This window comes from Crotalus tigris, unplaced genomic scaffold, assembly GCF_016545835.1.
Source record: "Crotalus tigris isolate CLP2741 ecotype Arizona unplaced genomic scaffold, ASM1654583v1 scf7180000020177.261782, whole genome shotgun sequence".
Lineage (NCBI taxonomy): Eukaryota > Metazoa > Chordata > Lepidosauria > Squamata > Viperidae > Crotalus > Crotalus tigris.
Window position 1 is genome coordinate 182,317 of NW_024097893.1, and position 20,337 is coordinate 202,653.

Below are 20,337 nucleotides of genomic sequence, written 5' to 3' on the forward strand. Positions count from 1 at the left end.
CTCTGTTCCCAAGGAGACTCTTTAATGACAGACAAACACAGCAGTCAGATAGCGGGGAGGAGGCATCCGGGGCCACCGAGGAACCCCGGAGTCCAGCCGTCTCCCCGCGAGTGCCAGGTGGGCTTCCACCTGCGACGATGCCAGGGGTGTCTTCCCCGCAGCCCCTCCTTCCTGCAGGCGGCTGTCCCGGAGCCGGCTAGGGGTCTGTCCTCGGGTGTTCGGGGGTCTTCAGCAGGCAAACTCCTCGGAGCCGGTTAGAGTGGTGTGACGAGGTAGCCCACCCGTGGGGTAGCTGACCACGATGCTGTCCGAGTGGCCGCGCAGCGGATGGCAGGCGCTCTGCGATGGAGGGGGGAGAGAAAAAGAGGGGAGTTAGGGGAGTCGGGCGGGCGGGGGGGTCGCGGTGCTCTCCCTGGCTTCGGTCCGCCCCTCCCTTTCCTCCCTCCGGGGCTGGGGACCAGGAGGGGGAGGGAGAGGTGAGGGGGAGAAGACCGCTACCTGGGCGGAGGGGGCAGCTGACCACGGGGGAGGTCCACGTACTCCTGGCGCAGGTGAGATGCCAAATGGAAGCAGGAGGGAGAGAAGAGGGGCGGCGATGGGGTGAAAGTGGGGAGGGGGGGAGAGAAAGGGAGGGGCGGGGACGGAGAAACGGCAATGAGGCGAGACCCCGCGGCAGGGGGGCACTGCCGGAGGACACGGGCGGTGAAAAAAAAAGCGGGGCGAGGGCGTTTCGGAGCTCGCGCACAACGCCTCTGGAAGAACTTCATGGATGCCACCCCCCCAAGCCTCCCTGATGCTGCTGGGGGCTCTCTAAAGCAGGGTGTTTCGGATCACGCGCACAACGCCTCTGGAAGAACTTCATGGATGCCACACACCCCCAATGCTGATGGGGACCCTCTAAAGCGGGGCGTTTCGGATCACGCGCACAATGGCTCTGGAAGAACTTCATGGATGCCGCCCCCCCCAAAACCTCCCTGATGCTGCCAATTGTGTCCCAAGCTCCCTGCTGGTTATCAGGAGGAGGGAGGGGGGGGTTCAGTGGCCAGGTTGTGTGGGGGGGCAGAGCAGGAGGTGGGGTGTCGCCTACCAGGTTGTCGCTGTTGCTGTGCTGGGCCTCCTTCCGGCCCTGGTAGTAACTGGAGAGCTTGTCGCGCAGCACCTGGCCGGGAAGAGGAGAAAGGGCTGGCAGAAGCCGTGCGGGGGGGGGGAGGGCACGGTGCCAGGCTCAGGTGGGCACGGAGGACCCCAAAGCCCATCCCGGAGCAGGTGGGACCAGGTCCTCCGCCCCTACTTCTTTTCCAGGCAGGAAGAAGAAGGGCCGGAACAAGAGGGCGCTTGGCACTTGCAGCCGGCTGTGCCCGGGCACTGCCCGCTGCGTTCGGGAGTCGGGAAGAGGGCCACGCCGCCCCACCCCTGGTGCCACTTGCCTCATACAGGTAGTCAAAGATCTCCAGAAGGGTGAGCAGGCTGGCCCCAATGAACAGGCCCATTTGGCCCCCAATGTCCCCTGGAAAGGCAAAGCGGGGCCCCGTCAAGAGCGTCGGCACCCTCCCTTGGCGCCGGCTGCCGTGTCCCTCCTGCCAACGTTGAGGGTCACCCCTTAATGCAGAGGCCGCCAACCTTTTGGGCACCAGGGACCGCTTCCGTGGAGGGAGGGTTTTCCGCGGACCGGAGGGCGCACGGTTTTGTGTGCTGCCCGTCCCCCACTCCATGGATGGGGCTTTGTTTGTGCGGACCGGTTGCTGGCGTGCCGCGGCCTGCTACCGGTCCACGGACCCAGGAGTTTGGAGACCCCTGCATTAAGGCTCCAATCTCAGGCCGGGACGTCGCGGACGCGCTGAGCCCAGACCTCAGTTTCCCCGTAGGCTGCCCACGTGCAGAACGTATCCTTCCAATTGCTAAGCTGGAGCTTTGAGGAGGGGGGGGTTAGTTTTGGAGGGTGAAAGCAGCCCCCAGCCTTGGTAGCGTTTCCTGGGATGTTGGCCCTGGCTCCACCCACCCTGAGATGGCGTTGTATCATCAGTACTGGAGGAGGAAGAGGAAGAAGAAGGAGAAGAAAGAAGAAGAAGAAGAAGAAGAAGAAAAGAAGAAGAAGAAGAAGAAGAAGAAGAAGAAGAAGAAGAAGAAACAGAGGAGGAGGAGGAGGAAGAAGAAGAAGGAGGAGCTTGGCTGTTTCCTTGCAGACGTTTCATGACCCAACTAGGGAACATCATCAGTGTGAGGAGGAGGAAGAAGCACTGGAGGGTCTTGGTGCTCTCTGAGCTGGGCGGTTTCCTTGCAGACGTCTTGTGACCCAACTAGGGAACATCATCAGTGCTAGAAGGGAGGAGGAGGAGGAGGAGGAGGAGGAGGAGGGAAAGGACTGTGGGGTCCCTGGTGCTCTCTGAGCTGGGTGGTTTTCTTGGAGACGTTTCACGACCCAACTAGGGAACATCATCAGTATTGGAAGAGGAGGAGGAGGAAGAAGAAGAAGAAGAGGAAGAGGAAGAAGAAGAAGAGGAGGAGGAGGAGGAGGAGGAGGAGAGGAAGACAACGACAGATGGGATCCTTGGTGCTCTCTGAGCTGGGTGGTTTTCTTGCAGACATTTCATGACCCAACTAGGGAACATCATCAGTGCTAGAAGGAAGGAGGAGGGGGGGAAAGGACTGTGGGGTCCCTGGTGCTCTCTGAGCTGGGTGATTTTCTTGGAGACGTTTCACGACCCAACTACGGAACATCATCAGTGCTAGAAGGGAGGGGGAGGAGGACTGTGGGGTCCTCGGGGCTCTCGGCGCCGCGTGGCTTCCTTGCCGACCTTTCGTCACCCAACGAGGCAGCGCCCTCAGTGCTCCTGTCCTACTGCGTCCGTTTCGCCGCTCCGCTTTAAGGCAGCTCTGCTCTTTGAGGGGAGGGGGGGGAAACGACCCCACCCTTGATTTAACTGCCCTGAGAAATTTAAGCTGAAGGTCATTTCGGTCTTCTGATGGAGGCGGGTCAGAACCCGCAGGGTATGAGATGGGGGGGCAAAGGCTTTGGACCCCCCCCCCCGGCAAAGCAGGAACAGGGCCTCTTTCCAGGAGCGCAGCAGATAGCTGCGGAGGAGGACAACTGGGAAACGGGCCGGGGGAGACCCTTGTGAGGCCGGGCCTGGCCAAAATCTGCCAGGAGGGAGACCCACGGGGTCTTGCGCATCGGCTCAGCCAGCCACAGGTTGAAGATCCCCCCCCCGCGCGCCAAAGCCGGACAGCGGCGGTCCAGCTCCTCGGCCACTCACCCAGCAGGCCGGCCACCTCGTAGGCCTTCTTCTGCTCGATGGTCTCGTAGTTCAGGGCTTCAAAGAAGATGTCCAGCACCAGCAGGTTCTCCCTGGGGACCGAGGGCAGAGGGTCACCCGCCGTGTTGGCAGAGGGCAGGGGGCCACCCCCAGCATTCCTTGGGAGTCGTCCTTCCGTGCCGGAGCGGAGAGTCCCCCCAACCCTCTCCGGCTCGCGGAACAGGGAGGGGAGAGAGGGGATAGGTTGACGCGAGCGGTGGGCACGCATTTGTAGCTCCAGTTGCACAAGTGATGCAGATCCACTTGTGTGAGCGGCAGGCACGAGTGTGCAGCTCCATTCGCGCGAGCGGCAGGCACGTGTGTGCAGCTCCATTTGAGCGAGGGGTGGATGTGTGTGTAGCTCCATTGGCGCGAGTGGTGCAGCTCCACTCGTGCGAGCGGCAGGCACATGTGTGTAGCTGCATTTACGCAAGCGGCAGGCACACATCTGCAGCTCCATTTGCACATGTGCAGCTGCATTTGCGCAAGCAGCCGACATGCATGTGCAGGTATTTGCACGAGCAGCAAGCACATGCAGCTCCCCTTGCACAAGAGGTGAGCATACATGTGCAGCTCCACTTGCGTGAGCAGCAGGCATGTGTGTGTAGCTCCATTTGAGCGAGTAGGGGATGTATGTGTGCAGCTGCATTTGCCCGAGCAGCAGGCACGCACAGGCGCTTTCCCGCTGCCGACGTCAGTGAAGATGCCTACTTCTGCGTCCCGGTAGTGGGCTGCAGCCCAGAGGTTGGGGATCCTTGCTGTAGTGGGTTTCTCTTTGGTCTGTGCCCCGAGCCTTGGTGGGCCGAGCAGGTCCGTGGCGGGACAGCAGCAGGGATGACGGGCGTGGGGCTCAATCCCTTGTGCGCGTGGATACACAGGGCGGGGCCACTCACGCAATGTACTGCTCGCTCCGATTGTACTTCCGGGCGAGATACTTGGCGGAGGCCTTGCTGGGGATCTTGACCACGGAGAGCTCCTTGTTGTAGCGCACCGCCTCACAGGGCATCAGGCAGGAGCAGAAGTTGTTGTCCTTCTCCACCAAGAACTCTGGAGCAAAGGGGGAGAGCAGAGTTGCTCGCAACAAGCACCCACCCCACAGCCTCCCCGTCCCCAGAAGGCGAGGAGAGGTTTCCGGCTCACCCAGGGCGGGGTCCGCACATTCCTTGTACTGCTCCGGGCTGCAGACGTTGGCGTTGCCTGTCCGGGGGAAGAGCAGAGATCAAGGGGTGGGGTGAGAAGCCTAGTGGACGGATCCCTTCAATGGGAGCCGGCCATGTTAGCCAAAAAAGCTATCACCGAGGCGTGGAATGAAAACCGCAGGAGGTTATTAGCACCACTTTGTAAAGCCTCGGGAAGAAGGCCACTTCCTGGAATGCCTGCATCCAATGTTGGTCCCCCACATCACAAAAAAGAGGTTGAGATTTTGGAAACCCGCCCTTATTGACAAACGAGTTCCTAACACAAAGAATGAAACCAGACCCACACTCACAAAAACCACACAGGATGTCACCACCACACATCCACCCAAAAAGCAAACCCAAACCCACACCGATGATGAGGCATGACCACAAACCAGAAGCCAGACCACAGCTGCATCATTAGCCACTTTAAACCTCTCCAATCATACATGAAGCAAATTGACACCCACCATGAAGATGAGGCACGACCACTAATGCGAAGACAAACAACAGCAGTGCAGCTCATCATCTCAAAGTCCCCTGCAACTCAGACTAACCCGAGCACAACAAAGCCCTCACCCAAACAGAACACTCCCCCATCCAATCAGAGCACAGCCAACCCTCCATCCAATCAGAGCACAGCCAAGCCCTAACCAATCAGAACACACCTCCACCCAATCAGAACACAGCCAAGCTCCCACCCAATCAGTTAATACCCCCACTGGCAGTTAAAAGGAAGAAACAGCTACAATCACACATTGCTCCTAGAAGCATGAAGCCGAAAACACCAGCCTGAAGATGACGAATGGGACTTTGTCAAAACGTCACCAAGACACTTCCAATTTGACACGGGAGAAAACCCGAATAACCAAGGACCTACATACAAACACCCGCGAAAACCTCAGAAAACATATATATATATCCTCTCCATCTCTTTCCATCTCTCTCCTCTCTCCTCTCTCCATCTTTCTCTCTCAAACTTCTTCTGAACAGATGCCCAAACTCTCTCTCTCTCTCTCCATCTTTCTCTCCCCCCCCTATATATATATATATCTATCTTTCTCCCACTCTCCTCCCCCCTACCTCTCATATTGAGACTTTGCTCCCATTGCTGGAGCTGCGGCGGGCGCCCTTTCGGCGTGACGCATCCAGCCCAGGGGCTGGCAGTGCGACACCCATGAACTAAAAGCCCGGAGACAAAAACATACGAAGGACAGTTGCAGGAATTGGGAATGTCCAGTCTGGAGAAAAGAAGGACTGGGGGGGGGGGAACCTGATAGCGGCATTCCGGTCTTTGAGGGGCTGCCCCAAAGAAGACTGGGGGGGTCCACCTCTTCTCCAAAGCCCCAGGACGAGAAACAACGGGTAGAAACGCATCAAGGAGAGAAGCAAACTGGAATCGAGGACAATTAACCAGTGGAACGGCTTGCCACTAGAAGCGGCGGATGCTCCATCACTGGAGGTTTTCAAGAAGAGGCGTGTCTTGTCTCAACTGCTGTAGGGTTTCCTGGCTGGACTAGAGAACCTTCAGGGTCCCTTCCCGCTCTTATTCCGAGAAGGGATTAGACTCAGCTCAGCCCCCACCTCACCCCCCCACCCTGACCTGGCATATGCACCATGCGGCAGTTGCAGTTCTCGGCCAGGTAGCGCGTCTCACAGTCGAGGCGGCAGGCGGCTGCGCTGTAGTTGGGGAAGAACGCCGACACGGCGGGGGTGGCCTGGCAGTCCCCCCAGGGGGCCGGCAGGTAGAAGAGCTGCGGGCGATAGCAGGGCGAGGGTCAGCCCACCCCGGAGGAGGACCCCGGAGTCCCCGGATCACACACAGATCCCAGATTCGGGGAGGGGGCGGATCTGGTCCTGCTGGGAAGGCTGCCCCACCATCCGGGTCCCACCGGGGTCATCGAGCGAGTCAATACCCTCTGCTCCTGGCAAGAGACGAAGGTCTGGAATCCGGGGGCCACTCCGAAGCCCAGCTGGTCGATGGACGGGGGCTCGCTCTGGCTGTGGATCTGCACCTTCACGCCGGCCTCGTAGGAGGTCTCGTCTGCGAGGCATAGAGGGAGGGGGGGCTCCCCTGGGTCAAGGGGGAGACACAGGGGACCCATCCTCCCCTCCCGGGCCCAGCCCCTCCTGGCTACTTCCTGGGCCTGGCTGCCGATGCTCTTCCTCCGTCCGGGAGCAGGGTGGCTGCTGGGCCCACTATCCCCGAAGCCCACTCCGGAGACCCTGGTGTTTAGCGAGCGAGGGAGGAAGACCCCTCCCCATTTGCAGACCTTCCCTCGCAGCCCCTCCTGGCAGGGGCGGGATGAAACTCCGGCGCCCTCCGGGCAGTAGGGCCACACGGGTCCCAGGAGGGAGGGAGGGATCCAGAGCGCTCACCGGTGTCCCCCCAGACGGGCAGGTACTCGTCCTGTTGGATGTTCAGCATCAGCTCCAGGCCGTTGCCCGTCCCGCCCTTGACCGTGGTCAGCAGCTCGTAGCCGGCGGCGCCCGAGTTGAAGGTGTAACACTTGCCCAGGCGGGTGTAGCTCTGCGGGGCAGCGGAGGGAGGGAGAGTCAGACCCATGGAGGGGAATCAGGGAGGAAGGGAAAGAGGGAGGAGGAGAGAAAGAGACGGAGGGAATGAAAAGAGACAGAATAAGAATGGAATTAAAAAGAACGAAAGAAATCGACAAGGCCGGGACCTGCCCCTTCGTCACAAGTACAACTCATTTTGGAAACGAATCACCTTCTCGCGAGCCAGGCCCGTGATGCTCGTGTTTGAAACTGATATCACTGATACGATTCGAAAACGGTCATCAAGGCCAACCGTCAACCGTATATGAACATGAGCTGGGGATCACGTATTCCATAACAAATTCGTTTGTTTAACTTTCTGGACCGAGGTTATATTATTTTTACATTTTGCATAACGTTAGTGGCACAGTGCTGTAGCTGCCAAAAAAGAAGAGGGAATTAAGCTATTTTCCAAAGCCCCTGAAGGCAGGACAAGAAGCAACGGATGGAAGGAAACTAATCAAGGAGAGAAGCAACCTAGAACTACGGAGAAACTTCCTGACAGTGAGAACAATTAACCAGTGGAACCACCTGCCTCCAGAAGCGGCGGATGCTCCAACACTGGAAGTTTTTAAGAAGAGACTGGACCGCCATTTTGTTTGAAATGGTGTAGGGTCTCCTGCCTGAGCAGGGGGTTGGACTAGATGACCTCCAAGGTCCCTTCCAACTTTATTATGACTATCGATTAATAACAATAAGAATTCTGTTTGCTTAATGAGGAAAAAAATATTGATTAACCAGGAGAGGAGGTGTCGGATGATGTAATGTTGGATTTAGTTTGACGCTTATTATGTACCACGGAATTACTAATGGACCCAGTCAACGCGTTGTCTATTAAGCACTGCTTTGTCAAAATAGGAAATGAGAAGAATATTTATTAAAAACAATAATAATAATAATAGTAATTTTAGAAACTAATCACCTCGGGAGCAAGTCCACGAAGGCCCGTGACCCTCACGTGACCGGGGCTGCGGACGCATTCACGCGGGCGCGCGCCAGCCAGCCATTCACGGGGTCCGGTTGGGAACAGGCCATCGACCGGTCGTGGGTTGTGGCCAATAGGTTGGAACCCCTGCTCTCAGCCCGACACCTTCCGGCCTTTTCGTCAGGAGCAACGGTCTGGCGCGCCCTCCACGCCGTCCTTGTCCGGAGAGGAACGCCAAAGAATTGGTCCGCTTGCCCGGTCTTCGTTCCATCGCAGTTGTTCCCCTTTCGCTCCCCTTCTTCCCCGGAAGTCCCGGTGCTTTGCACAATAATAATAAAGTTGGAAGGGACCTTGGAGGTCATCTAGTCCAACCCCCTGCTCAGGCAGGACATCCTATACCACTTCAGACAAATGTCTGTCTGTCTGTCTGTCTGTCTGTCTGTCTGTCTGTCTCTATCTATCTATCTATCTATCTATCTATCTATCTATCTATCTATCTATCTATCTAAATAATAATAATAATAATAATAATGTTGGAAGGGACCTTGGAGGTCATCTAGTCCAACCCCGTTCAGGCAGGACATCCTATACCACTTCAGACAAATGTCTGTCTGTCTGTCTGTCTGTCTGTCTGTCTCTATCTATCTATCTATCTATCTATCTATCTATCTATCTATCTATCTATCATAATAATAATAATGTTGGAAGGGACCTTGGAGGTCATCTAGTCCAACATCCAACACCACTTCAGACAAATGGATATCTATCTGACTGTGAGAACAATTAACCAGTGGAACCACCTGCCTCCAGAAGCAGTAAATGCTCCAGCACTGGAAGTTTTTAAGAAGAGACTGGACAGCCATTTGTCCGAAATGGTGTAGGGTTTCCTGCCTGAGCAGGGGGTTGGACTAGATGACCTCCAAGGTACCTTCCAACTTTATTGTTATTATTACTATTATTACTATTATTATTATTAATCCACCATCTATCCATCTATTAATAATAATAATAAAGTTGGAAAGGACCTTGGAAGTCATGTAGTCCAACCCCCTGCTCAGGCAGGACACCCTATAGCACTTGAGACAAATGGCTGTCCAGTCTCTTCTTAAAAACTTCCAGTGTTGGAGCATCCACAGCTTCTGGAGGCAGGTTGTTCCACTGGTTAATTGTTCTGTCAGGAAGTTTCTCTTTAGCTTTAGGTTGGTTAGTTTCCATCCATTGCTTCTTTTCCTGCATTCCGTCGCTTTGGAGAATAGCTTGACTGCCTCTTCTTTGGGGCAGCCCCTGAGATATTGGAACACTGCTATCGTGTCCCCCCTCGTCCTTCTCTTTGTTAAACTAGACATACCCAATTCCAGCAGCCTTTCCTTATATGTTTTAGCCTCCAGTCCCCTGATCCTCTTTGTTGCTCTTCTCTGTACTCTTTCTAGAGTCTCAGCTCTCACCATCTTTTTGACACCGTGGGGACCAAAGCCGGACGCCGTATTCCAAGCGTGGCCTTACCAAGGCCTTGCAAAGTGGTAGTAACACTTCACGTGATCTTGATTCTGTCCCTCTGTTAATGTAGCCTAGGACTGACTGTGTTGGCCTTTTTGGGCAGCTGCAGCCCATGGCTGACTCATATTTAAGGGATGGTCCACTAGGACTCCAAGATGCCTCTCACAATTGCTACTCTTGGGCGAGGTTCCCCCTATACCAGGGGTAGGCAACCCAAAACACTCAAAGAGCCACTTGGACCCGTTTCCCACCAAAAACAAAACAGTGGGAGCCGCAAAACCCTTTTGATATCTAAAATGAAGATAACACTGCATATATCCTTTTTTTACCTTTATTATAGGTGTGTGTATGTGTATGTGTGTGTGTGTATGTGTATGTGTATATGTGTATATATATATATATATATACACACACAGACACACAGACACACAGACACACATATACACATTAAAAATAAAAGTAAAAATATGACTCTTGGGAATATCCATACTATTAAAACAATGATCACCAAGAGAATGCTTTAAGAGAATAAAATTACATACACACACAGGTAAAAAAAGGATATATGCAGTGTTATCTTCATTTTAGATGTCAAAAGGGTCTCTCTCTCCCTCCCTCTCTATCTGCCCTTGGTCTGCCACTCCTCTTCCCCACTCTCTCTCTCTCTCCTCTCTCTCTCTCTCTCTCTCTCTCTCTCTCCTCCCCCTCCTATCTGCTGCTCACCTGGCAAGCTTCAAGCTGTTGTCCAACAACCTCCGGGGTAGGCAACCTCGTCTCTTTTATGACTCATGGACTTCAACTCCCAGAATTCCTGAGTCAGCCTAGCTGGGCTAGCTAGCTCTCTCCTGCCCTTCCTGCTTCCTGCTTCCTGCAGAGACGCAGCAAAGGGAGGGGCTCTGCCCAGTAAGCTTTTCAGCTCCTCGGAGAACACTGTGAGTGCACTCTCTTTTACACACACACACACACACACACACACACACACACAGAGAGAGAGAGAGAGAGAGAAGCAAGGAAGCGCAATTGCCTCTCTCTGTCTCTCTCTGCAAAGGCAGAGGAGGCTGGGAGCCACAGGGGAAGGCTCAAAGAGCCGCATGCGGCTCCGGAGCCGCAGGTTGCCGACCTGTGCCCTATACTATACCTGTATGTGTGGTTTTTCTCGCCTAAATGTAGAACCTTGCTTTTTTCACCCTTGAATTTCATTTTGTTAGATAGCGCCCAGTGTTCGAGTCGTTCCAGATCCTCCTGTATCTGAAGCCTGTCTTCTGGAGTGTTGGCTATTCCTGCCAGCTTGGTGTCGTCTGAAAATTTGATGAGTTCCCCATCTATCCCTTCATCCAAGTCATTGATGAAGATGTTGAAGAGTACTGGGCCCAGAACAGAGCCCTGGGGCACCCCACTACACACTTCCCTCCGCGTAGACGGGGTACCATTGAGGACCACACGCCGAGTACGGTCGGTCGTCCATCTACGGATCCGTCTGGTGGTGATGCCGTCTAGCCCACATTTTTCTATCTCATCGAGTAGTAGGTTGTGATCTACTTTATGGAATGCCTTGCTGATGTCCACGTAAATTAGATCCACCGCGTTCCTCCGGTCCACCAATTTTGTCATTTGGTCGAAGAATGCGATAAGATTCGTCTGGCGTGAGCTGTGTTTGACCAACCCACGTTGGCTTTTCGAGATGACTTTGTTTGCCTCTAGGTGTTTGTTGATTCGTTGCTTGATTACCTTTCCCAGAATCTTCCCAGGTATTGAGGTCAGGCTGATAGGTCTGTCGTTTCCTGGATCCATTCCCTCCCCCCCCTTTTTTTTGAAGAATTGTCCTTCAAGACCAGCGGTTCTCCACCTGTGGGTCGGGACCCCATTTGGGGTTGAACAACCATTTCACGGGGGTCACCAAACAACGCAGTCCGCCATTTCCCCCCCCCCCTTTCCTTAGCTGGGCTACTCCCTTTTATTCTATTGGCTTTGGAAAGCCAATAGAAGAGACTCTCTTGAACAGAGTCTCATTCTATTGGCTTTCCAAAGCCAATAGGAATGGTCCAGGCTGTCTCTGCCCGGCTGAGCCCGCCAAAAGTCCCAGTCTGCAAACGGGGCTGCACCACTTGAGTAGTCCTCGACTTACGACCAGTGGAGTAGTTCTCGACGTACGACCAGTTGGGGGTCACGGCATTAAAAAGGTTGAGAACCACTGTTCAAGACGCTGTCGCATTCGGCGGACACAGCTGGAGGTCAAGTTGCCAACAGTCGCAAAAAAAGGCCAGTCCTTCAGCAGGCGTCTCATGGATTCCCTTCTTCACCCCCCCCCACTTCTTGGGGATGTGTGCGTGCGTGCGTGTGTGTGTGTGTGTGTGTGTGTGTGTGTGTGTGTGTGAAGGGGTGCACCTGGCTAGCAGATTCTGGTGTTTCTGCCCTGTGGGCGGTTTCAACTCTTCTGCGGCTCCTCAAAATCAAGGGTCAGTTGACAGAGGAGACACGGAAGGGACAGGCTAGACGGCCTCGGGGTTCCCTTCTCGCCCCTTTCCCCCTCCTGTCTGTAGACCCAGCCCCCCAATTGAGGCAGAGCCATACCACCCAATAGCCATCATCTCAGCTGGTGGGTTCAAATTGTGCTAGCGTGGTGGACGCCTCTTCCAGATACGGCTGACGTAGCACCTGGGTGTAACCGGAGTGCCCTTCGGGAGCCGACAGGAGGAAGGGCTGGAGCAGCAGCAGCTGTCACTACCAGCGGCCCACCCCCTGCCACCACCTCTTGGCATCCCTACAGACCCTCTTATCCCCCCCCCTCCACCTCGCCCGGCATCCAGAGCAACAGGGCACTGGAAGAGGAGGAGGGCTGGGGAAGAGTAGCACAATTCGGGGCGCTGAGCTTCACCGGGGCTGCTGCCCCCCCCCTTGTTCGGGAGCTAACCTGGAGAAGGAGACTGCCATGCCCCCCCTGCATGCTGGGCGCTGCCTCCCAACAAAGGAATTGGCACCAGGGTAGCACGGAAGCCACCCAATGGACCCTTACCACAGGGGTCCCCAACCATTGGGCCGCGGTCGGGGAGTGGGCCGTGGGCTGCCGGCCACTGGGCCACAGGACAAGCTAGCCAGTGCATGCACACACACACACACCACTTGTGCTAGCGCCGTAGTGCAGGGCGCAAAAACAGGACGCTCTGCCTTGCGGTGCAAAGACGGGACACTGCCATGCCTCGGGGTGCAAAAACGGGACGCCGTGTGCCTCGGGGTGCAAAAACGGGACGCCGTGTGCCTCGGGGTGCAAAAACGGGATGCCGCGTGCCTCGGGGCACAAAAACGGGATGCTGCGTGCCTTGGGGATCAAAAATCGGACATTGCCACACCTCTGGGTGCAAAAACGAGATGCCGTGTGCCTCACGGTGCAAAAACGGACCACCGCCGCATCTCGGGGTACAAAAAGGGGATACTGCACATCTCGGGGTGCAAAACAGGACACCCCCTTGTTGCAGGGTGCAAAATTGGGACACCGCCGCACTGCAGGGTAAAAAAAAAAACCTGGGTCAACGCCACGCCTCAGGACCCCAAAACGGGACGCCGCACCTCACTGCGTGAAAACGGGCCAACGCTGCGCTTCAGGGTGCAGGAACAGGGCGCCGTGCGCCAGAACGGGGCAGGGGTAGCGAGTATCATGCCTCATTTGCGTCGCCTGCATGCTTGCGGCCCCGTGTGCGAGCGCACCTGCGTGGGTGCTTGTGTAAAATGCTTCCCCCCTCTGCCTTACCCCGTGCGCCGTTCCTTCAGGTTTCTGGGCACCTGGCCCTCCAATTTTCTCCCCGCCCCCCCCTAGAGGGTCTCGTTCAGAGCCAGGTCCGTGGGGGGGGGGGCTGGGGTTAGCCAGCCAGCTCCTCCCACCCCTGCTGTCAAGGGGAGGGCCAGGTTCAGAATTCCCATGTCGGGAATTCGGCCTCGTCCGCCGCGGGGACAGGACGGGCCCACGGGCCCTCTGAGACTCTCGCGGTGGGCTTCCCATCCCAGCGGTGTGCCGGGGTGACTGACTCCCCATGGCTAAAGCGGGGCACAGCAGCGCCAGCCACCTGGCACGGAGGCCCGAAACAATAGGGGGAGGGGTTGCTCTGCAGCCAAGGGGTGGCCCCGGAGCGGAAGCCAGGAGCACTCACAGGGCTGAAGTTCCCGGCGCCACAGACCCGGTTCCCGAAGCGGCATCGCAGAAGCATGTCCTCCAAGGCGTGGCCCGTGCGCTCCACGAATTCCCGAGTGTTGAAGCTCCTGCTGGGGACGGCACGGGGGGCCTCGGGGTCGGGCCAACCCATCGCTCAGTCGTACGCCGGGTGGTCAGACCGCTCCACGCCCAGCAGCTCTCGACCCGCCCAGTGCAGGTCGCTGGGGGTCAGCCGGGAGCGCCGGACCCAGTTGACATTGCAGAACGTGACGGCCGGGAAGGTCAGCCGTCGGCCCTCTTCCTCCTCCAGCGCCGTGACGTGGCTGTACGCGGCGTAATGCTGAATCCGCTCGGCCACCTGGTACAGGACGATCCCCAGGGCGGCCAGGACAGCCGCGGCCCAGGCCGTGCGGCGCGGCGTCAGGGGCCCCGCCAGGAAGACGTGGCGGATGCCGTGCAAGGTACACCTGCCGGCAAAGGCCACCAGGTTGGGGGCCGCCTCCGCCTCCGGAGACTCCATCACCGTCGGCTGGCTCTGCTTTCGGCTGCTGGGGGCTGCCACGGCGCTCCGCTGCGCCTGGAGGATCGTGTGTCAAAGCTGGAGTCCGGTGACGCTGGTCCTGGCGGAGGGAGGGGCCTGGCCTGTAATCCAGACATGCCCCCCCCCTGGGTCAGGTGGGAGCAACTAGAGAAGGGAAGGGAAGTGGCAAGGAGTATAAATCCTCCCATTCCCCCAAGATCCGGTCAGAGCTGAAGAAGCTTCTTGGACGAGAAGCGAAACGTCTGCAAAGAATAATAAGAAGTTCCCACGAGGACACAGATAAACATCCGTGGCCTCAACGACTCTCCGAAAGGAGACAAATGACCAGCGGTCTGCAAGGAGGATAAATCCTTCCATTCCTCACCATCCAGTCAGAGCTGAAGAAGCTTCTCAGGATGGGAAGGGAAACGCCTTCAAAGAATAATAAGGAAGTCCGAGGAGGACACAGATAAATCTCCAAGTGGCTTCAACGCCTCTCTAAAATAATGCACATGACCAGCGGTCTACAAGGAGGATAAATCCTTCCATTCCCCACCATCCAGTCAGAGCTGAAGAAGCCTCTCGGGATGGGAAGGGAAACACCTTCAAAGAATAATAAGGAAGTCCCACAAGGACACAGATTAATCTCCAAGTGGCCTCAACGCCTCTCTAAAATAATGCAAATGACCAGCGGTCTGCAAGGAGGATAAACCATTCCCCACCATCCAGTCAGAGCTGAAGAAGCCTCTGGGATGAGAAGCCAAAAGCTCTTCAAAGAAAAACCGGAAGGTCAAATTTAGTTCCTTATAATTTCCCCTGCTCCCCGGAGACACTTTTTCTAGTGGCTAGGGCATCACGCTAGATCTCAAGGAGCCTGACATGCTACAGAGGGAGGAGGATGCATCGGATCCCCCAGCTGGCTCACTGTCCTGCCTTGGGTGCGAACTGGATGTGCCAGACTGACGACAAAGCAGTCAGACCAACACCCGAGTCCCAATGGGGCGGGCGAAGTGATAAACGGCCTCCGTTTGGGGGCTGTCGGCGCCTCGGCCGTAAATGATCACGGCCGCCGAGTTGCGAGGACGCTCGGCCGACCCGTCGCTCGGCGTGCTATACGCCGAAGGATACATCACGGAGAGAGATTATTAGTCCCTTGCAGAATTACAGAATAACGGAGTTGGCAGGGGCCTCAGAGGTCATCTAGTCCAGCCCCCTGCTGCTTGAGTAGGAGACCCTTACAGAACAGTAGAATAAGACTTGGGACTTCGGAGGTCATCTAGCCCAACCCCTGGCTCACGCAAGGAGACCCTACACCATTTCAATCAATCAGAATAGAGTTGGAAGGGGCCTCAGAGGTCACCTAGTCCAACCCCCTACTCAAGCAGAAGACTCTTACAGAATAACAGAGTTGGAAGGGACCTCGGAGGTCATCTAGTCCAACCCCCTGCTGCTCGAACAGGAGACCCTTACTGAACCATAGAATAAGACTTTCAAGGGACTTCGGAGGTCATCTAGCCCAACCCCCTGCTTGAGCAGGAGACCCTTGCAGCATTACAGAATAACGGAGTTGGCAGGGGCCTCGGAGGTCATCTAGTCCAGCCCCCTGCTGCTCGAGCAGGAGACCCTTACAGAACCATAGAATAAGAGTTGGGACTTCGGAGGTCATCTAGCCCAACCCCTGGCTCACGCAAGGAGACCCTACACCATTTCAATCAATCAGAATAGAGTTGGAAGGGACCTCAGAGGTCACCTAGTCCAACCCCCTACTCGAGCAGAAGACTCTTACAGAATAACAGAGTTGGAAGGGACCTGGGAGGTCATCTAGTCCAACCCCCTGTTGCTCGAGCAGGAGATCCTTATTCTCTGGCGGGCGAAGTGATAAACGGCCTCGGTTTGGAGGCTGTCGTCGCCTCGGCCGTAAACGATCACGGCCACCGAGTTGCGAGGACGCTCGGCCGATTCCGTCGCTCGGCGTGCTATACGCCGAAGGATACATCACGGAGAGAGATTACTTTATGCTTTCGATTGGATCGTGCAGGGGTCCACAAGCCCCGACCCGCGGCCCGCGACCGGTCCACAGCCCGTTCAGAACCGGGCAGCGGAAGAGGCCACCTGGGCGGCCTCCGTTTGTGCACATGGAGCTGCGCACGCGCGCGCAGGATGCCACACCGCGCAAAAACGGACTGCTGCCGCGCCTTGGGGCACAAGCACAGGATGCCGCCACGCCCCGGGGTGCAAAAATGGGACGCAATTAAGGTGCGGAAAAGAGGCCGATGCCGCATCTCGAAGAGCATCAACGGGCCGCTTGCCAGAACGCGGGGGTGCGAAAATGGCCCGGCGCCGTGCCTCGGGGCCCAAAATGGGGCGAGGCTGCGCCGAGGCTGTTCCCTCAGATTGGCTGTTTTCTTGCCGACGTCTCGTGACCCAACTAGGGAATATCATCAGTGCGACAAGGGAGGGGAGTGTGGGAGGAGGAGGATCAAAGAGGTGTTCTCTGAGTTTGGCTGTCTTCTTGCAGACGTCTCGTGACCCAACTAGGGAACATCATCAATGCCAGCGAGTGTGGGAGGAGGAGGAGGAGGAGCTCCCGTGAAGAGGGAGGAGCCAGGTTCCTTCCCAGCTCCCCCCCCAGGAGGATTCATGGGTGGGAGATGGCCCCAAAGGGGGAGGGCAGGAAGGCCCTTCCCCGCTGGAGATGCCGCCATAGCAACCGTCTCCCGCCGCCTCCGCCCTCCGGAGAGATGGGAAGATCACCATGACAACCGACCAGCCCCAGAAGAGCAGATGGACCAAAGAGGCGGGGGTGGGGTGGGGTGGAATCCGAGGAGGGGAGCAGGCCCGGAAGAGTCTCCCGTCCCGGCCTGGATGCGAGTTCGAGAGGCGCCCGCAACCCCGGCCGGCAAGGGGCGGCGGGAGGTGTGGCCGGCTCCCGGCCCTCAAGACAAAAACAGGTGCCTGGTGGTGGTGCCCCGAGCCTCCTGGGAAAGAGGGGTAGACTGCTCCCGCGGCTGGAGGCTCGCGTTCGAATCCTCCCCCTCCCTCCAGCCCAAGCCTTGGGTCTCTCTGGGAAGAAACCATGGTTGGCTTGAGACGGGGAGGGGCACGCTCCATCTCTGCAACCAAGGGGGGGGGGCGTCCCAAGTGCCGAGGAGCCAAGAGCCCCCACCTCTTTGAAAGAGTGGACCCTCCCTTAAACCCCCTCCCCTAGATCCTTCTCTGGATTGACGGCTGCCTCAACCCTCTTCAGCTCATCCCGCTTTGTAAGTGCCCCCACCACAGCTCCCAAAGGGAGACCCCCCCCAAAGAGAGAGACCCCCCTAAAAGGGAGACCCCCCACCCTTGCCATCTGCCCCCTTTCCGATTTGAGCATAGATACCCCCCCCGAAAGAGGGGGGGCAAGGCAAAACGGAAAAGCCTTTTGTGTGTTTGTGTGTGTGTGTGTGTGTGTGTGTCCCAGACAGAGGGAGCCCCCCTTCGCGTAGGGGGCAGCCCGAGACCCCCCTGCAGTTAAAACAGGGGCTCCCTCCGGCCTGCTGGGGGGGGGCAGTCCAGCCCAAGGGGTTGAGCTGGGGGGGGTTCAGAGGGGTGACCCCCCCTCCACCCCACACCCCCCCCAAGGAGCCTTTGGGGCCGGAGCCCTGGGAAGAGGAGGGGGTCCGACGACGGGTGGAGGGAGGTAAAAAAAGAATCTGGGGATCAGAATCAGAAGAGAGCTGGAAGGGAACCCGGGAGGTCATCTAGTCCAGCCCCCTGCTGCTCGAGCAGGAGACCCTAGACCAGGGGTAGGCCACCTGGGCTCTTTGATGACTGGTGGACTTCAACTCCCAGAATTCCTGAGCCAGCCATGCTGAAGGGAAAGGGAGAGGTTTCCAAGCTGAGCCAGGCTGGCTCAGGGATTCTGGGAGTTGACGTCCACCAGTCATGAGGGGGCCATAGTTCCCCCATGCTGGCTCAGGAATTCTGGGAGTTGAAGTCCACGAGTCATAAAAGAGCCAAGGTGGCCTACCCCTTGCCCTAGACCATTTCAATCCATCCATCAATCAGAATAACAGCCGGAAGGGACCTGGGAGGTCATCTAGCCCAGCCCCCTGTTGCTCGAGCAGGAGACCCTGACAGAATCATAGAATGAAGAGCTGGAAGGGACCCTGGAGGTCACCTAGTCCAACCCCTTGCTCCAGCAGGAGACTCTTACAGAATTACCGAATAACAGAGTTGGAAGGGACCTCGAGGTCATCTAGTCCAGCCCCCTGTTGCTCGAGCAGGAGACCCTAACAGAACCATAGAATAAGACTTGGAAGGGACCTCGGAGGTCATCTAGCCCAACCCCCTGCTCGAGCAGGAGACCCTTACAGTATTACAGAATAACAGAGTTGGAAGGGACCCCGGAGGTCATCTAGTCCAGCCCCCTGCTCCAGCAGGAGACCCCCCAGACCATTTTAGACAAGGGCAGAAAGGGAGTAGTCTCCCTCCAGGCCTTGGCCCCCAAGGGTCTCCTACCCACTGACGAGGCCTGAGGGTGGGGGGCCCTGCTGCCCCCCCTCCCCTCTCCTGATTGGTCCAGCGCTCCATAGCATCTCCATTGGCTGGGGAAAGCAGCCCACCCCCCCCTCAAATCCACTCCTCCACCTCAGGGAGAATGCGCTCATTCCTGGTTGGGGGGAGGGGCTTCTGGCCCAGCTAGGCTCCTCCCCTCCTTCCTGGTGACCTCACAAAGGCTTCCGGACAGCTGCCCTCCTCCTCCCCCTGGCAGCCCCCTCCTCCCCTAATTCTTCCCCCGCCCCATTTTTCTCTCTGCAGCTCAGCCTGAAAAACCCTCCGCCCAGCAGCCCAGAGCCGGTGAATACAGGCCATCCTCGACTTACGACGGTTTGCTTAGTGACCACTCAAAGTTACAACGCCGCTGAAAAAAAAGGGACCCGTTTTTCGCCCCCACACACCTTGACGACCGTTGGTAGAATCCCCCGCAGGTCCGGTGATGTGCATCCTGGCGCTTAGACCACCGACTCGCATTTACGACGGTCGCAGTTGAGGAGGAAAGTCAAAGGGGAGGGGAGGGGAAGCCCGATTCGCTTAACGACCGTGCGACCGATTTGACCACCGTCACCATCCCCTTCACAAAGGTGGCGAGGACGTGCGTCAAACGGGGCAAGACTGAAGGAATGTCTCGCCGAGCTACCTGGATTCGGGGCGCCACGGTGGTTGCAAAATTGTTCTCCCCCTTTCCAGCCCACCGTCCCCGTTCTTCCGTCCTGGGCCCTCGTCACCCCCAGACTCACCACTGAGAAGTTGCGGGCGCTGCAGTCGATCCCCCGAAAGCTGCAGTGCCAGAGCATCTCGGCCAGGTCGTGGCCCGTCCGGTCGTAGAACTCGGCCATGTCGAAGGGGCCCGCCTTGAAGCCCCGGAAGTTGGCCTTGTCCCGCAGAGCGGCCAGGGTCTCCGGGTCAGCCAAGTGGGTGCCGCTGACCTCGTGGCGGGCGTCCAGCAGGGCCAGCAGAGCCCCGGCGTGGTAGAGGTCGTTGCGGCTCAGTTTGGAGAAGCGGAAGCCGTTCAGGTTGCAGAGGGTGACGGCCGGGAAGGTGAGGTTGGCGACGGCCACCTCGTCCAGCTTGGTGACGTGCGGGTACCGGAAGAAGTAGCCGACGCGCTCGGCGCACACCAGCGCCAGCAGGGCCAGCGAGCCCAGGACGAAGAGGGCCCAGAGGCCGCGGCGCAGGGAGAGCGAGCCGTAGGCGAAGATGTGGCTCACGCCGTGCAGGGAGGAGGAGACCGCGAAGACCTGCAGGCTGGACAGGCGGCCCCCTTCCATGCCGGCCTCTCTCGGGGCGCACGCACCCCTCTTTTGCTCCTCCAGATGCCCGCCTGGCTCAGTCGGGCCCCCTTCTCTCAGTGGTGCCCCGAACACCCATCCGCACCCCCAAATTCAGCCTGGGGAGGGCCTTCTCGCAGCAGTGCCCTGATCCTCCAGGTGCCCCCCGACTTAGCCCGGCTTGGGGGGCAAGGACCTTCGCTCCCCCAACCACCCCGCAACTCAGCCTAACTCGGGGTGCATGGACCCCCTTGTCAGACTTACTCAGCTCCCCCACCTACCCCTGACTCAGCCTGGCTCGGGACGCACAGACCCCCTTCTGTCAGCGGTGCCCCCCCCCCAGCCAACCCCCTGAATCAGCTTGGGGAAGGGCGCAAGGCCCCCTTCTCTCAGCGGCGCCCCGATTCTCAGCCGCTC

General features: G+C 57.6%; 2 protein-coding genes across 3 annotated transcripts; both read right to left on the bottom strand.

Moving 5' to 3' along the window:
- Window positions 1–5: 5 nt before the first annotated feature.
- Window positions 6–20,132, bottom strand: LOC120318313 (acid-sensing ion channel 1-like). Of its 2 annotated transcripts, XM_039365748.1 has the most exons (11): window positions 19,390–20,132; window positions 6,851–7,001; window positions 6,388–6,515; window positions 6,075–6,225; window positions 4,434–4,490; window positions 4,187–4,340; window positions 3,255–3,346; window positions 1,428–1,507; window positions 1,088–1,159; window positions 499–542; window positions 6–339 (listed from the first exon to the last, which is right to left on the bottom strand). In XM_039365748.1, exons 1-11 carry the CDS (start codon window positions 19,918–19,920, stop codon window positions 255–257), a joined length of 1,545 nt encoding a protein of 514 aa, XP_039221682.1. In that variant the 5' UTR covers window positions 19,921–20,132; the 3' UTR covers window positions 6–254. The 2 variants fall into 2 exon arrangements, with proteins under 2 accessions (XP_039221682.1, XP_039221684.1); XM_039365750.1 differs by lacking the exon at window positions 499–542.
- LOC120318314 (acid-sensing ion channel 3-like) lies at window positions 13,475–14,307 on the bottom strand. The gene has a single exon (XM_039365751.1). The coding sequence runs from the start codon at window positions 14,111–14,113 to the stop codon at window positions 13,748–13,750; it is 366 nt and encodes a 121-aa protein (XP_039221685.1). The 5' UTR covers window positions 14,114–14,307; the 3' UTR covers window positions 13,475–13,747.
- Window positions 20,133–20,337: the final 205 nt, after the last annotated feature.